Source organism: Cannabis sativa, chromosome 1 (assembly GCF_029168945.1).
Source record: "Cannabis sativa cultivar Pink pepper isolate KNU-18-1 chromosome 1, ASM2916894v1, whole genome shotgun sequence".
Taxonomy (NCBI): Eukaryota; Viridiplantae; Streptophyta; class Magnoliopsida; order Rosales; family Cannabaceae; genus Cannabis; species Cannabis sativa.
In genome coordinates, this window is record NC_083601.1 from 30,919,163 (window position 1) to 30,933,315 (window position 14,153).

The 14,153-nt window shown below is 32.1% G+C and overlaps 2 protein-coding genes across 4 annotated transcripts; both read left to right on the forward strand.

Moving 5' to 3' along the window:
• Window positions 1–2,753, forward strand: LOC115704937 (GABA transporter 1). 2 transcript variants are annotated; one of them, XM_061108034.1, is made up of 7 exons: window positions 1–473; window positions 1,026–1,133; window positions 1,227–1,324; window positions 1,411–1,597; window positions 1,681–1,811; window positions 1,950–2,186; window positions 2,266–2,753. In XM_061108034.1, exons 1-7 carry the CDS (start codon window positions 368–370, stop codon window positions 2,644–2,646), a joined length of 1,248 nt encoding a protein of 415 aa, XP_060964017.1. In that variant the 5' UTR covers window positions 1–367; the 3' UTR covers window positions 2,647–2,753. The 2 variants fall into 2 exon arrangements, with proteins under 2 accessions (XP_060964017.1, XP_030488016.2); XM_030632156.2 differs by having other exon boundaries at window positions 6–473; window positions 903–1,133.
• Window positions 2,754–7,350: 4,597 nt separating this feature from the next.
• On the forward strand, window positions 7,351–10,716 carry LOC115706105 (protein PSK SIMULATOR 2). 2 transcript variants are annotated; one of them, XM_030633630.2, is made up of 2 exons: window positions 7,351–7,529; window positions 8,196–10,716. In XM_030633630.2, the coding sequence occupies exon 2, from the start codon at window positions 8,343–8,345 to the stop codon at window positions 10,191–10,193; it is 1,851 nt and encodes a 616-aa protein (XP_030489490.2). In that variant the 5' UTR covers window positions 7,351–7,529; window positions 8,196–8,342; the 3' UTR covers window positions 10,194–10,716. The 2 variants fall into 2 exon arrangements, with proteins under 2 accessions (XP_030489490.2, XP_030489491.2); XM_030633631.2 differs by lacking the exon at window positions 7,351–7,529 and adding an exon at window positions 7,567–8,032.
• Window positions 10,717–14,153: the final 3,437 nt, after the last annotated feature.

Below are 14,153 nucleotides of genomic sequence, written 5' to 3' on the forward strand. Positions count from 1 at the left end.
ATCTGAGAGCCAAAAATAGACATGGAAAATAATCCCAAAGTTGTGAACTTGCGAGAAAATATGTCCACCTTTAGTTGACTTGTTCAGTAGTCCAAAATAGTCTTCAATGATTGTCCCTATACTCATAAGAAGACAAACAGAGTCATTCATTTAACCACCTTAATAAATGCCACTAGATTTCTTAGTATTTTTCACAATTCTTGACTTTAGCACCAATTTTCAATTTTCATGTCTAAAGATATGATAAACTTAATTGGCTTCTATCAAGTATGCCAATTAATCATTCTTTCTTAAACTAACTAGCAAATCATATTTCGAATCTGTCACCACACACTCATTCACAAGTAGCTAGAGACACAGCATAGACATGGGAACTATGGCTCCAAACACCATGGAAGATCTAAAGACAAATGGATTCGAAAACTCTCAGAAAGAGCTTGATGCTGGAGCTATGTTTGTCCTCAAGTCAAAAGGTCAGTGACTATTATTTGTGTGTGTATTTATGTGTACACACACATAAATATAAAACAGAATCTAGACTGTCCATTACAGAATCTATGTTGTCCACAAACGCCAGTAATATTAATGTCAAAATCTATGGTATAACCGTTATATTAAAGACTTGCTGGATATCATCCATGTAGTTATTTTCACACACAACTCACTTTTCTCTTCTACCTTAGCTCTCTGCCGAGTGTAGAAGAGTGTCTCATAGTGTTTCAATTCAATAATAGCTCACCATTTGCATTTCACTTACTGTGTTTCTGGTTTATTGAGTAATACTGCTGCTGGTATTTGTTTTGTTGCTGCTGGTTGTTGTATATTGAGTTGCAGGTGCTCATCACAGTCTTTGAATTTGCCTTTATTCATTAAGTTACATGGCAATATTACTTAATTTTTAGGATCATGGCTTCACTGTGGGTACCACTTGACAACATCAATAGTGGCTCCAGTCCTTTTAAGTATTCCATTTGCCTTGGGGCTGTTGGGTTGGGTTGGAGGACTCATTTGCCTGACTTTGGCAGGCCTGGTTACTTTCTATGCCTACAACCTCTTGTCATTAGTGCTTGAGCACCATGCAAACCAAGGACACCGCCAGCTTCGGTTTCGAGACATGGCTAGAGACATTTTAGGTGAGTTACCATTTTAAATGTTGAAAGAATTGCTCACAATCTAGCTAATATGTTTTTCATTTCTGATGTTTTGGTATGCAATTGCCGTATCAGGTCCAAAATGGGGCAAATATTTTGTTGGGCCACTTCAGTTAGGAATATGCTTTGGTGCTGTTATTGCTTGTACTCTTCTTGGAGGGCAGAGCCTTAAGGTAAGTATCCATTTACTTAATCATGAGTTTGGATTACTTGTTAGGTGCTCTGCTATATTTAATTACATGGGATATTTTTTTGGCAGTTCATTTACTTGTTGTCAAATCCAAATGGGGAAATGAAGCTTTACCAATTTATCATCATGTTTGGAAGTGTAGTTTTGGTTTTGGCTCAAATGCCATCCTTCCACTCCTTAAGGCATATCAACCTCATTTCCCTAATCCTTTGCCTTGCTTTCAGCGCTTGCGCCGCAGCCGGTTCTGTAAATATTGGTAAGAATTCAACACAGAAACATGCTTGTTTCCAAAAACATCAAATCAGAATTATAATGAAATGTCATGTTTAATGAAAGCAGGACATTCCAAGGATGCACCTAGAAGAGACTACTCAGTGAAAGGAAGCCAAAAGGACAGAATTTTTGGAACTTTCAATGCCATTTCAATAATTGCTACCACTTATGCAAGTGGAATAATTCCTGAAATTCAGGTACTTAAAAAGAACTCTTCAAACAAATATCAATATCGTTATTGGTTGAATTAAGTATCGGGTTTCGCATAAATTTTTTTTTATTAAGAAAATAAGAAATACTGACATGTGTGAGTGACTACTTAATTTGCATTGTAGGCAACAATAGCAGCCCCAGTACAAGGAAAAATGTTCAAGGGGCTATGTGTATGCTACAGTGTGATAGCAGTAACATATTTCAGTGTAGGAGTATCTGGATATTGGGCTTTTGGAAACCAAGCTGAAGGAACAGTTTTATCCAATTTCATGGGAGTTGATAATAAGCCTTTGCTTCCCACTTGGTTTCTTGTTATCACCAATGTCTTTACTATTACACAAGTTTTGGCTGTGACTCTGGTAACATAACATTACTCCTTGTCCTCTTTTTTTGTTTAAAACCCCAAACTAAATCACTACAAATCACTTGTATGGATAGGTATACTTGCAGCCAACAAATGAAGTGTTTGAAAACAAGTTTGCAGACCCAAAAATGGAGCAATTCTCCACCCGAAACATAATTCCAAGGCTGATATTCCGGTCACTATCTGTTATTGTGGCAACACTTTTTGCGGCCATGTTACCTTTCTTCGGAGATTTAATGGCTTTGTTCGGTGCGTTTGGGTGCATTCCTTTGGATTTTATATTGCCAATGATTTTCTACAATGTAACATTTAAGCCCTCAAAGCGTGGCATGGTATTTTGGGTAAACTCAGTTATAGTAGTGGCTTCATCAGTGTTGGTAGGAATTGGTGCTATAGCTTCTCTTAGGCAAATAGTTATTGATGCCAAAACATATCGCTTGTTTGCTAACATGTAGTAATAACAGAATAGATATTATTGAAAAGTCAATTAAGGCATAGAGGTAATCAGTGATATCACTTTGAAAAGTCAATTAAAGTTTCCACACGTTTTAGAACAAGACACCACTTGTTACTGTCTAATGTTAAGACTATATTCATATCATTTAGCAAGTAACATCATTTGACAGAAATGCAAAAGATATACAAAAAACTATACACACCTTTTACACACACAAAAAATATATATATAGAAATCATATTAATTTTAATTGTGTACTTAAAAATAATCACATAACATATGGCATGCTATTATTTTTTCTATTCTTTTAATTACATTATTAAAATCTTACTTTATTTATTTTACAACAAATTTTTATATTATATCATCTATCAACTTTTTTATTTCTTTCTCTAAATTCTATCTTCTAATATATTTTATTCATATTTTAAATATATAATATTAACATATTACTCACATACACATATATAACAAAAATTAAAATGTAAAACAATATTATTCATCGCTGTAAAATTCATGTAAAATAAAATATCTGTTGAATGTCATATTTTTGATAAATTTATTCTTCTTTTTTGTAGTTTAGAGAAAAACTAAATTTTGATCATTATTTGATTTGGAGTGTTCTTAGCCAATAAACCAAGTTGGTTTTACAAACAAAAAGCCCAATTTGCCTCTTTCAAAATCCTAAATCCAAGGTCACCATTATGGACCTTTGAAGACAAATATTTTATTTGGTGTAGTTATTATGTCAGCATAACATAAACTTTAATTAAACCATTTTAAAAGATGTCTTTAATTTCTTAAAAAAGAAGTTTCCTTTAATTAAATTTTCACCCAAACTTCCTACATTGAATAAAATGGACTTATTAATAATAAGACCTTGTACGTTGTCATATTCTTTAATGATAGTAAAACCATATATAATTATCATTACCTAGTTTGTTTACACTAGAATAGGTAAATAAGGGTAACATTAGTATATATGGTTGCTCTCAATAACAACTGAAAAGAAAGTTAATAATATTTTTTTTTTTGAATGAAAGCTGCAATTTCATTAAGTTAAAAGATCATATTCATTAAAACGGATGTCAAATTAGGAGAGACTGATGTTATAGTATTAGAAAGTTATTATAAATACAAAGTTGGATGACTAATCATATAAATTGAAAGTTGTGGTCTCCCTTCCATACAAAGAGAGCGAAAAGACCAAAGTGGCATTGCTTAAATGGTTTCTTTTTCCAATTTAGTTCCGCCACTAATTTCGTTTCACTTTCCCAAATACCATTTCTTTTCAACATGGACAAAATATACATATATATCAAATTTCTGTTCATACCTTTATAGAAAATATTTCAAAAGAAAAAAAGATAATCAATGTTGTTTCTATCTCTTGTTGTAGATAGGAACTATTATATTTCCTCAAAATTAGGAACTATATTAATTAATGAAAAGAAGAAAACAATTAAAATTAAAAAAGACTTTTTTTTATATAATTAGAAAAGGAGAACACGTTGTGCAGATCTCTTTCTCATTCTTTCGGTAATTACGTGCCATTTTATCTCATCATCCCTTAATTGAGTAATTAATATGCATATTGAGGGTTCCCATCCTCACAACAAACTAGTCTTTTTAAATAGTCAAAAATAATTCTTCTAAAAAAAAAATTGTGCTAAAATTCAAATTCTTGACCCAAATAAGTTAGAATATCAACAAAGACATTCTTATCGCTACACCAATATAAAATAAAAAATTGATAAACCATTTTTCATAGTTCACTGTTTTCCATGCAATTTCACACTATAACAAAGTGATCTGATATTGGCTTGGAACAACTTTCATATATAATTAAACTAAACTTATGGGGTACATTTAGAAAAGTTGCAAATGGCTTCGAGGCAGTAATTATTGGTAAAGACTAAAGAAAGAGTAAAGACTATGGAATTGGAAGGTGATAATTCTCTTTCTTTTTCTCCTTTTTATGTGTGTGTTAAAGGAAAAAAGTTTAATATTGGTATTGGTGTGACACTATCATCATCATTATCATCAATATCATTTTATTAATATTCAATTCTACGCTTCACACCATATGAATAAATAAATAAAGGAAAATATATGGTAAGAGATTCTAGTCCACATCTTTTCTTGTTGTTAAATTTTATATAGTTTATATTATTTGAGTGGTACTGTACCTGTACAGAGAAGATGGAATTGGTTATGAACATTAAGGATGATCCAATAGTAACTAAGCATGTGAATCAGAAAGAAAATTCATTAAAGTTTCTCTTCACTCACATGAACATATATATAAAATCTCTCTTTCATTTTTCCTTTCTGATATCTTTCACTTTATAATATTTTTTAACTAAATTTAATGCATCAAAAAAGAAAAAGAGTTACAAATTAGAACATGTGACTGTGTGACTATGATGCCAATTGCCTAAGTGTAAAACACATGTAAAGTATAAACATTGAACTTTTTTAATTAATTTTATGGTAATTTACCAAATAATCTGACTAATTAGCCAAGTGAATCCAAGCTGTCATCATATATACACAGAAATACGACCAATAATTAGCAATATAATAATATTGTCTTGGTCAATAAGCATATGCCATATAATACCCATTATATAACAAACCCCATTTCTTTTTATCTTTTTTAATCAAAATATGTACACCATTTCTTTGCCCTTAAAAAGTTTATGTCAAAAAGTTTAATTAAAAAAAAAATCAAGATATAGACATTCCTCTAACTAAAGTTTGATTTAATTTGGACTGAAATAGTTAACCAAAGGACCAATACTCGTGATTAACTTAGACTCTTTTTATGCTTTTTAATCTCTTTATTTATCTCTCTATTTTTTTTAGAACATAGTCATTAGTAATTGGAGAGAGAAAGTACTTTGATTATAACTTGCTCAATTCCCGGATCTTTGGTTGGATCACCCTTTTTTGCTGCGTTTTATACATTAGATCACACAGTGCATAAATTTGGGTCGACCCGATCCGACCCAAATTTACATATACCTTGGCTTTGAGGTTAAATGGGCAAAACGACAATGTTTTTGGGTGTGGTGTGGTCACTATTAATGATTGAGATGGATCTCTTACTTTTATAATTTTTGCAATATAGGACCAAACTTGTTTTTCTATTAATTTTATATCACTGTTTTCTTTTACTTCAAGTGTTATTAGCCTAACATTTAATTGAAAAATGAAAGAGAAAATAACTAATTTGTTGCAAATTGATGTTATTTTTCTATTGGGATTGCTTAACTTATTGGTTAGCATGGTAGTGGGACACTTGGTCATGGAGAATATTGGAATAGATTTTTGAAGAAACAATGTATAAATACTACAACATATAATTGAATTAAAAACAAATTTGAAAACAAGTGATTATGATGTCGATTAATATAGTTTTTTTATATATAGGATAGGTCAAGAAAAAATAAATAAATTTGACGAATTTCAAATTTGGTGGGTCAATAATATTTAATTAAAACTATAGAAATTTTTAAGAGTATTTGTTAGCTTATCTTTATCACATAACAAAGAACAAAAAAGTTAATCAATTACTTTACATGTCATAATTCTAATATTTTCATTTATATATTTGCGGACAAAAAAGACCAAATTGGTTGTGTCCTTACCTTATTATAGAGTCAACAAAGGTAAAAGAAAAGCAACTAGCTTTGAAAGGTATAATAATACAATTTTATCCTTGAGGAAAGTCTGCCATAAATATACTACGAACTTAGGCCTTAATAATATAGCCACCAAAAAAGCTTATCAAGAAGATGGCACAAAAGAAAAAATTAAAACAAAAAATAAATTGAGTAATTTATAGTATAAATATTTGAATTTAATTTGAAATAAAAATTAATTTTTAAAATTAATTTTTAAATAATAATTAAATTAAAAAGAGTAATTTGCGGGAAAACTTCCTTGTCAATTTACTTGCAAAAAACCATCCAACCTCATATTTTGGTGGAAAAACCCTCCAAAGTACTGTTTCGTTTACATTTTTAAGGTGCCGTCTATTCAGCCTCATTAAGTCCTAATTTTGCCACGTGGCAATGACAGGTCACTAAAAAATTATCATACGTGGCCATATTTTACAAAATAAAAATTAAAATAAAAACAAAAAAATTAAGAGTATTTGCGGCAAAACTCCCCCAACTATCAATTTACTTCTAAAAAACCATCCAACCTTAAAGTTTTTTGGATGATTTTTTGCAAGTAAATTGATAGTTAAGGGAGTTTTGCCGCAAATTACTCTTAAAGTTTTATTTTTATTTTGTAAAATATGACCACATAGGATAATTTTTTAGTGATTTGTCATTGCCACGTGGGAAAAATTAGGACTTAACGAGGCTGGACAGACGACACCTTAAAAATGTAAACGAAACAGTACTTTGGAGGTTTTTTCCACCAAAATATGAGGTTGGATTTGGGGTTTTGCCGCAAATTACTCAATTAAAAATTATAAGTTATAAATATTTGGTTTAGGTTATTAAATTTTTATTTTTTATTTAAAAATTAATTTAAATATACTAATAAAAAAATAATAAGTAAATAATGATTTGATATTTAATTTCTCAAAATAAAATTTAAACAAGGACTAAAATGCAATGTATGAGAAAGTTCATGTTACAAAATGCAATAAAATAAATTAAAATAAAAGACATATCTTTAATATCACTCGCTTTTGTTCATTACATTTTTCAGCTGTGCTTCTCCATGTGGCTTCAAGTCTCCACTGCAGCTTCTTAGCTACTTCCCCTTCTCTCTCTTCTTCTTTTTCTCTCTCTAAAAGCTCTCATTTTCAATTTCCTGCTGAAAATTAGACTCGTGGACTAATTGTGGTTCATGTGATCGGTAAGTCTTTGATTATTTTTTTTTTTATCATTGATTTTTGCTTTACCTTTTCTTAGTTATGGTGGTATATTGTTTTCTGCTTATTTTGCTTTGTTTGAGTAGAATTTGTGCTAATAATGGAAGGGATATTTGTTTTGTGAATCTATGTGTGAGGTTATTAAGTTTGTGAACTTGTTTGATGCCGCAACCAGGGTATGAGGAAAAAAAAAGGAGCTTCTTTTGGATGTTGTGTACAAGGGGGTTTTGGAATTTTTACCAATTTTATTTATAGGATATAGGGTCTTTTATTATGGGTTTCTTTAAGAAGAAATCTGAATTTCACTATGAATTTTCTACATATGTAAAATTCTTTTGCTTTTTTTGTTCAAAAGAGAGGTAAAGAATTGAGAGAGAGAGAGAGAGAGAGAGAGAGAGACTTCATCTGGAATTGAGTTTAAATTTCTAGGAATGAGTTAAGAAGTTGAGTCGGTGGACTTATTTCCTCTGTTGTTTCTAGATATTGGGTGTGTAAAATTATATGGCACAAAATTTTGGATTAATTTTTTATTCTGATTTATTTGTCCATCAATTAAAAATTAGGGTTCAGTTTATTCCTTTCTTAAATTTCATGTAGTAGCTTGAGTCTGGTGGAGGTTTTATTGTGATTTAATTTTTATTCTTTTGCAGGTGGTCTTTTGATTCTTTATCAGTTTAAGTCCCACCTAGTCAGCCACTGAACTCAATTCATTGTTTTTCCTATCATTGCTGATTCCCTACAGAATCAATAAACGTGATGTTGAATTTGGTGTAAAGATTATATCTTTGGGACAAGAGATGGTTGCAGAATCGTGGTTTCGCAGCCTTTGGAAGACCCCAAAAAAGCATGAGGCTGCTGTGGAGAAAGCAATTATAGGAGTTTTGGCATTTGAAGTAGCGAGTTTAATGTCTAAGATGATCCATTTATGGCAGTCTCTGACTGATAAGCAGGTTGCTAGGTTCAGAGAAGAGATTACAAACTCAGTTGGTATAAAGAAACTAATTTCAGATGATGATGAATACATTGTGAAATTAATATGCACCGAAATGATTGATAATGTTTTGCATGTGGCAAAAGCCGTGGCTAGACTTGGAAAGAAGTGCAATGACCCCACTTTGAAGAGTTTTGAACAAGCTTTCAATGAGTGGATCAGATATGGTGTTGATCCAAATGGGTGGGCATTTACATGGAAGAAAATGGAAAGGAAAGCTAAGAAGATGGAAAAGTTTATTTCGCTTAATGCAAATTTGTATCAAGAGATGGAAGTGTTTGCAGATCTTGAACAAACGTTAAGGAGAATGAAGAGTAATGAAGATTCAGATGCTGCCAGTTTGCTGGAGTTTGAGAAGAAAGTCACATGGAAGAAGCATGAGGTGAAGCGTTTAAAAGATGACTCCCTTTGGAACAGGACTTATGATTACACGGTTCTTCTCTTGGCACGATTTATGTTCACGCTATTTGGTAGGATCAAGCATGTCTTTGGAGCTCCACAGATGATTGACATTGGTGAAACTGAAGATTCTGGTTCTGATCAGATTTATCGTAGCCAATCAGTATCTGCAATGTTGCAATCTTCAGCTCATCAATCTGAGAGCAGTCTTCCTAGATTTGCATCAGGTCCCCTTGGGAAGTTTGCAGCTAAATCAGGGCCAATGTCTAAAACAAATAAAACCAATAATTTCTATTCTGGCCCTATCAGTGTTGGTGCCTCAACACATAAAACCAATAATTTCTATTCTGGCCCTATCAGTGTTGGTGCCTCAACACCAAATTCCGGTCCTGTTACTGGCAATAAACGGAATATTTTTCATTCAGGTCCTATTGGGAGGTCAACTACAAAATCAGGTCCGATTTCTGGAATTAGTAAAATGACCAAGAAGATGTGGCAAACTCATGACCATTCCCGTGGAAAGAAATCTAACGTGAAAGCTAATCGACTGACTCAAGTGGGGCCTTTTAAAGGGTGCATGATGGGTGGAAACAGTTCTCCTGTCACCAATTGTCATTTGAGTTCAAATGGAATTCACTCAAGAATCCTGAATGGAGTCAATGATGCCAACACAGACTTAATTATGTCCAGCAACATAGAGCTTAATTCATCAAGTTCTATATCTAATTCTAAGTTGTTGGCTGCTCCACCTGATACCCTTGGTGCTGCAGCCTTGTCTCTTCACTATGCAAATGTTGTTGTTGTAATTGAGAAGTTAGCGGCTTCTCCACACTTGATTGGACTTGATGCAAGAGATGACCTGTACAATATGTTGCCTGTAAGTGTGAGAACTGCTCTTAGGGCAAAGTTAAAACCATGCAGCAAGAGCTTGGCCTCATCAAGCTATGATCCAGTCCTTGCAGGAGAGTGGAACGATGCGATGACATCAATATTAGAATGGTTGGGGCCGCTAGCACACAATACCATAAGATGGCAGTCTGAGCGAAGCTTTGAGCAGCAGAACTTGGTTTCTAGAGCTAATGTGCTTCTGGTACAAACTCTTTACTTTGCGAATCAGGAAAAAACTGAAGCAATGATTACCGAGCTTCTTGTTGGTCTGAATTACATCTGGAGATTTGGTAGAGAACTCAATGCTAAAGCTCTATTAGAGTGTGCTAGCGGTAGAGTATATGATGAGTATTTGGAACTAGATGGATGATATTGTTTTTGCCCATGGTTGTTACCAAAAGAAATTTGATCCCTGCTACCTTGCCAGTCCGCGAGGCTTCTCAATCCTACTTGTCAATACTAATGATTGCTAAGGCGAAAGAGAAAACTACGAACTATGTTGATATTCAAGGGGGGTATGCATTCATGATGACTTAAAGGTATTGATTCAGCTTCTAATTCTTTTCTTTTGGTGAGGAGTCCCTAGCCACCCAAAACAAGAAAAATTGGGTCCTTTTTCTCTCCCTCATAAAGACTTGTTTGTCATTTCTAGTTAAGCTCGTCCACCTTTAGAGGTGTATTTTATTAGCTATACTCTTTTGTAATAGTTGTAAAGTTTTCTATATAAAGATTCTTATTCATAGATAGAAGAAGACCTATTAGGGTCACGCATGTTTCTTTCTGGATAGCAGTCTCTGTAAGGTTGGTGTACTACGTTATGCCACATTGTAACTGAAGTGTATGTGTTATTATACATAAGCAGATTCAAGTTTTCGCCCTTAAGGGCCAACCTAGTTTATTCGCGGGTATGATGATGAGCAGAGCCCCATTGACACTGTCTAGCAACAGATTATGAACATGTACTGACATTGTTCTTCATGCATATATGTTAAGGAGTATGACACTTTTTTTGCAGATATCATAGGGTCTCCATTTTCCAAGGTACGTAAACCTAGTATGCATGAAGATATTCTTAACATTTGATCACAATTAAAATGAGACTAATTTGCCTGAACAAGCCAAATAGATGAATCTCATTCTTTTGTTAGAATGTTCTGTTGATTCGTGTATGGGGTTCCTTGAAAGAAAACAATAGTGTTGTAAATGTTTCAAGGTGAAAAGGGAAGTGTCTTTTTACTGTAGTAGCCTTAGCACATTCTTTTGCTTTGGAAATATATGCATTCAAATGAAGATGCATACAAACAATTGTTGATATGTTAGTACCAACTGCCAACTTTTCCAGTGGCCATCGTGTAGAAGTTTTAAATTCTCATCTAATTTATCGGTTGGAAGGAGCTATCACTTTATTTATTTATTTAGTACTTGTTATCTCAATGTTTGTTCAATCTATATCTTGCATTTTTTGTCTTTACCAATTATTATTTATAAAATAGCTTGTGCCAAACTAATGACGTGCCTATCGCCACACTACTAAGCCTAATTCTTTTGACAAATGAATTCTCCATATTTTGTATTATAATTTCTGCCCGCTATCCTAAGTCCTTCCAGTTTTTATTTTCGACACCTTCTCAAAATATTTTATATTAGTATGAGAAAGATTTTATATTAGTAGAGTAGGTGAAACACTTAAATTTAAGGCAATTTTTGTTTATTCTTTTGATGTGAGATTTGAGTTGATATACCTCAACAATTTATAATAATGAAATACAAAAGTGAAATAATAAATAAAAGTAATGAAGAGAGTTGGAGCTGTAGAATCACTCCAAAAGTAACAAACTTTGACTATTAATTCACCAAAACTGTCTTTCATCATACTTTGAAATTATGTGTTTATACTTACTAAATATGTTTTTGAACGAAGACTTTCTAATGCTTGACCGGAGTGGAGCGAAAACAATGGAGGGAAGCCCTTTGTCATGTTATTTTAATAATATAATGTTTTTTTATTGATAATTTGTGACAAATAATAAGAGTTCAACAAAATCATATTGTCAAATGTAACATCTATTGCAGTTACAAATCTATTCTTTATAATATTTGTAATTTTGGCATACACTCTTGTAGAAAAGTGTTACATATTCATTTGAATATGATGATAGATTAGTTAGGTGGATAAGTTTCAAATTTTAATGAAGTGTAAACTCTACAAATAGAGATCATTTGTTTTGTTTTGCTTACTTATTGCAATGCAAGAGGCATGCCAATTTTTTCAGCTAATACTTGACGATAATGTATATGCTTGCTTGATAATTTCAAAGAGTTATTTTTATATACTTAGCAATTAGAGAATGAAGAAATTAGTTTTTTGTACAAAGATCTTGAATATTATTTTAATATTGGCCATCTTTATTAATTTCTCTTCTATTTGATTATGTGAGAGATAGTAATAATTTTAATCTTCCTATTTCTTTGTTCTTACACTATTTACTGTGTTATTATTATTTGCTTTGTGTTTATGAATCTTTATCAATTTTCCTTATATATTCTCTTTATTTGTTTGTATTTAGAGGGGAGTATTTACTTGTCATGAGTTTTATTATTGGTTTCCACTTTTCCATTGAATATATTATTTCTCTAACATAATTATCAAAAAAAAAATATATATTTCTCTAACATCTTTTGATTGAGTATTTAATATAAATTCATATCTTTTTTCTTCCACTAGTTACAAATGGTCACTAAACCTCATTTTATGTATGGTTATATATTTTGATAACATAGATATTTTTGAAAATATATTTATACTTGTTCTAAATTTTAAAGAGTACCATTTCTTAGAGAATTAGAGTATTGGTCAATAATTTTATAATCTCTATCATTGACTTCAACTTAAAATGTAATTATTGAATTGTTTGTGTGCACCCGTGCCTTGAGAGTGGTCGCTTTTCTTAAATAAATAAATAAAAAAGAAGTAAACTTCTGGAATAAAGATTTTTAGCTAGTGGAATGAAAAGTTATAAGAAAATACACAAACTTTCAAACACAAGAGTACACTGAATTCCGAGACACGCAATACAATCCAAATTCCAACCAAGATTACTTTTCCATTTTTTATTTTCTTTCAATAATAGTATCTATTTATGTGTATTTAGATCATCTAATATTTTTTAGACCAAACTCACATTTGAGTTAGAATTAATAAAAACATAGAAGTAAGAATGAGTATAAAAATAAAAATAGAATAGAAAAATTTAAAATGTAAAAAAAATTGGTAAAAAATTATTTATTATATTTTTATCTTATTTTTTTTCGTAAGTGTATTTTTATCTTAAATTGTGATGGTGTTTTAATCATTATCTCTAACTTAACGTGGGTTTATAATTTTTTTTTTTTTTTTTGAGAACAAGGACTTTCATTAAACCAAACTACCGATTACAAGGAAATGGCAAGTCACGATCAATAGCGTGACGAGCACAAGGGGGAGAAACCCCAATCCACATAGCACTAACTTTGTTAACCAAAGCATAATTGGCTAATACATGAGCTACCACATTAGCTTCCCTAAACACAAACTGCAACCCACTAACAGAACCATGCTGAAGCAATCGTTGGATCTCCAGAAGAAGACCATCTTCCTCTCGACAACCCACCTCCTCACCCTGCAGAAGTCGCACCGCCTGCAGACAATCCGTCTGCATATGAAACCGTGGCAGCCGGCGTTGTATACCAGCTAACAGCCCCTCCCGGATGGCCATAAGCTCAGCCACTAACGGTGACCCAACAAACCGAACAGCAGTAGCAGAGGCAAAGCGAACCATTCCCCTCTCATCCCGAACCACTACACCAGTTGACGCCCCAGCCCCTTGCAATGAAAACCCCCCATCAACATTCACGGCAAAACACCCAGCAGCAGGCAACTCCCAACGCTGATTTTGACGAGCCCCACCCCCGTGAATCCGCCCAACACCTTGCTGAAAGTCCTGAACGTACTTCCCACACCACTCCACCATGAATATTGATTCCATGAATATTGTATTTTAGTTGGTTATGATTTACTTAATATTTTAAATTAAGAATTTTTTTTCCAGATTAGATTAAATTCATTTAATATTTTAAATTTAGAATTATTAGATTGGATTAGATCTACCAAATAAATAAATAAATAAAAATCCTAACTTACACCCTTACAGATTAGTGCACAAAGATTAGAAAATATAAAATAAAATAACATTACCATTTTCGAATGCGGAGAATAGGAAATTAAAAAAATGTAAGTAGAAGTTTCAGATAATGTTTTTTTTTTAAAGAAAGATAATGATTAGTTTATTAT

Coding starts and splice junctions, on each gene's coding strand:
- LOC115706105 (XM_030633630.2), top strand. CDS start 8,343: ATGGTTGCAGAATCGTGGTTTCGCAGCCTTTGGAAGACCCCAAAAAAG.
- LOC115704937 (XM_030632156.2), top strand. CDS start 368: ATGGGAACTATGGCTCCAAACACCATGGAAGATCTAAAGACAAATGGA. Junction 474..902: donor GTTTGTCCTCAAGTCAAAAG/GTCAGTGACTAT, acceptor CTTAATTTTTAG/GATCATGGCTTCACTGTGGG. Junction 1,134..1,226: donor CATGGCTAGAGACATTTTAG/GTGAGTTACCAT, acceptor TTGCCGTATCAG/GTCCAAAATGGGGCAAATAT.